Source organism: Priapulus caudatus, unplaced genomic scaffold, assembly GCF_000485595.1.
Source record: "Priapulus caudatus unplaced genomic scaffold, Priapulus_caudatus-5.0.1 Scaffold1196, whole genome shotgun sequence".
Taxonomy (NCBI): domain Eukaryota; kingdom Metazoa; phylum Priapulida; class Priapulimorpha; order Priapulimorphida; family Priapulidae; genus Priapulus; species Priapulus caudatus.
In genome coordinates this window covers 45,539-48,839 of record NW_014578257.1, presented here as the reverse complement: position 1 = coordinate 48,839, position 3,301 = coordinate 45,539, and the positions used below count along the sequence as shown (strand labels likewise).

The 3,301-nt window shown below is 49.7% G+C and overlaps 1 protein-coding gene across 1 annotated transcript in view; it reads right to left on the bottom strand.

Annotated features, from left to right (window-relative positions):
* The window catches only part of LOC106815767 (E3 ubiquitin-protein ligase HECTD1-like), a gene marked incomplete at its 5' end in the record, with an annotated part of 54,161 nt that overhangs the window by 13,826 nt on the left and 37,034 nt on the right, over positions 1–3,301 (bottom strand). The window contains 4 exon segments of the mRNA XM_014820273.1: positions 1,470–1,599; positions 1,747–1,839; positions 2,569–2,731; positions 3,052–3,205. Coding sequence (XP_014675759.1) covers positions 1,470–1,599; positions 1,747–1,839; positions 2,569–2,731; positions 3,052–3,205 — 540 coding nt within the window.

Genomic DNA, 3,301 nt, shown 5'->3' with positions numbered 1-3,301 from the left:
CCGATTGCCATGATTGTAATTGCGCCTTCGCGAAGACGACGACGTCGTGCTTTGGTATGCCCGAAGTTGATGATGACGATGATTGTTAGATTCGGCGATGCGCCAGATTGCCCGTCGGCCATACTGAAAACAACGTTCGGCGCGCTGCCGCGAACAGTCCGGGAGCTGCGAGCAACCCCCGTGCAGTGTGTTCAAAGGCGAGAGCACGCCGCTGTTACCACGGCCTCTAGAACACCGCCTTACAGACGGATCCTACGTGGGACCCACATGCGCCCGGCGTCCCACCCTACCCGGACTTTGCCTGAGAGCAACTCCGCTTATGCTTGCCTGCGACGCCACCAGAGGGCGGTTACTACCTCGTGCTTGCTTGGGCGCAGATGCCTGAGGTCCGGATCGAGATACGGTAGAGCAAGCCCGCAGCAGCTGTAAGTACGTCCTCCATCACAGCAGGTGGCGCGTGTGCGCTGGCCGCGCTGCCACGCCGTGCGAACAGGCTTCCTTCTGTAGACAGAATCACACACTCGGTTTGGTGCGCGGGGCCTCCTCTCCTGGTGGCGGAAAATGTTCAAGTGGATCAGGCGGGCCCCTTAGGGGGAGAGATGTCGTCTACGCATACTAGCTTACAGCCGAAAAACGTATTCGCAGATTATAGTAAATAAATATACACACACACGTTCCAAGCACAACACGCACCACAGACACGTGGCGCACACACAACATATAAATATAATATAAATATATAATTTATTATAGTAGATGGTTGAAGAAATAATTATATGGACAGCACTACCAATATAATATAGATCTCTTCTCTATATACTCTATATATATATAGTAGTATATTATATTATGAAATCTATGTGGCTACATAGTTAACACCAACATGACCCCTTATAATCAGCGAACGACATAACCAATGATATATTTATATATTAAAAAAACATCTGAGTAACCTCTGAGTGTTTGGGTTTTCTGTTTCTTCTGGCTGCGTTCTCCTACTATACGAATTCTGCAACATAGAAGATCCGACCATGTAAGAACTTACCACACACATTCACATCGGCTCCCTCATTCCCAACTACAGTCTACTCAAACCACTATCTACTATCTATGTTTGTAAGTTCTATGTCGTGTTGCCAACTCTACGCTTATAACTTAATTACACATGCCAGTATTGTTAACTAAACTTTAACTTATGTCTAACATAAAGACATTAAAGAATCTGAATCCTTCCGTATTATAGCACCCCGCTGTGTACGTACGTGTAACATACTATCGCCCCTGGTGTATGTACGTGTAAGTGGCCTCGACCGCCACGCTAGCGCCCCTGGTGTACGTACATGTAATGGCTCACGCGACGCCTAGCCCTGCTGTACGTACGTTGTGGCTCACGCCACCAGCTAGCGGCCCCCTGGTGTACGTACGTGTAAAGTGGGCTCACGCACGCTAGCACCCCCTGCTGTACGTACGTGTAAGTGGGCTCCCATATCCGGCGTAGTTTGTCAAGGCGCGTTCCGATATCCGACCTCTGTATGAGACGCTGTACAATCTGGAATATCGTGTCGCCGCACGCCGTCATCGTCTCCTCTATGTCCGGATCTGTGTCGCAACCACACGCGTCATGTTACAATCACACGTGTCATGTTTACAGCTACACGCATCATGTTACAATCACACCAGTCATGTTACAGCAACACGCATCATGTTACAGTTTAATATCTGGGATATATGACATAGAGTGGTTACTCACCCCTGGTAGGTTAGGTCCGCGGATAACGAGACTTAGTCGAGGTGAGCTAGGAGCTTCAGACTCCTCCCAATACGCTGACTCTGGTGCACCTGTAATCAACAGGTAAGAATCATAATATCTGTAATCAACAGGTAACAACCATAATACCTGTAATCAACAGGTAAGAATTATAATACCTGTAATCAACAGGTAACAACCATAATACCTGTAATCAACAGGTAACAATCATAACACCTGTAATCAACAGGTAACAATCATAATACCTGTAATCAACAGGTAACAATCACAATACCTCTAATCAACACGTAACAATCACACCTGTAATCAACCTGCCTCAACAAGTCACGTTCGTGTGCAGCTGGCAGCGGCACATCTAACTACACTACACAACAACCACTATTAGTACTTTATAGTATTCCCTATCACGAAGCTCAAACAAGAGTTCTACGATTATCCAGGTAGATATTTAATATTTGTTATCTGACATTTATTTCCATACTTGTCACCCTTTAGCGCCCGCCCTCAGCGTCAACCTGCAGTGGCTCCGCCTACCTGCGTGTCACGCCATGGTGGCGGCCCCTGCCCTTCAGTGGCGCCCCCTACCCCCAAGTCATGCCGCAGTGGCGCCCCCTACCCCGAGCGTACCTGGTAGCAGCACCTCTACGCCCCCTGCCCCCCAAGTCATGCCGCAGTGGCGCCCCCTACCCCACACGTCGTGCCGCGGTGGCGCCCCCTACCCCGCGCGTACCTGGTAGCGGCACCTCTACGCCCCCTACCCCCAAGTCACGCTGCAGTGGCGCCCCCTACCCCGCGCGTACCTGGTAGCGGCACCTCTACGTCGGTGGTCTGGTTGACGTTGGTGCGTCCGGGGCGAGGGTCGAACGCGGGGATGAGCGCGGCGAATTGCCTCTTCAGCACGTACTCGTCGTCCCACGCTCGCTTCTTGGTCGCCGAACCGCGAACCTCATACTCCTCCTCCTCCTGCGAAAACACATACACACATGATGCGGTTATCACGGTTACCGCGGATGCTGAGGGCGGATGCCACCATCGTGAGAAGACGTTACGGCATTACAAGTTCCACATATGCAAGCTGAATCATTACATACCAAGTCACCATGGCAACTATATATATACATATAAATACATGTATAGATGTGAATAGACAGATAGATAGATCGAATAGATAGATGGATCACGACGGCTGGTCAAGCGCATAGGAGATAGATGGCGCCACTCACCAGCCCCTTGTGATAGATGGCGCCACTCACCAGCACCTCGTGATAGATGGCGCCACTCACCAGCACTTCCTCGTACTCGTCATCGTCCTCATTATCATCCTCGTTATCTTCATCCTCATCCTCATCGTCAGGCTCCGGTAGTTCATCATCATCCTCCAGCTCTGCTAGCAACGCACTCGCTCTACACGTCTCCAAGAAGTCATTGTCACTCTCACTGTCAACAATAAACAACAACAACAATGTTAACTACCGCAGCAGTAACAACAACAACAACAACAACAACAACAACAACAACAACAACAACAACAAC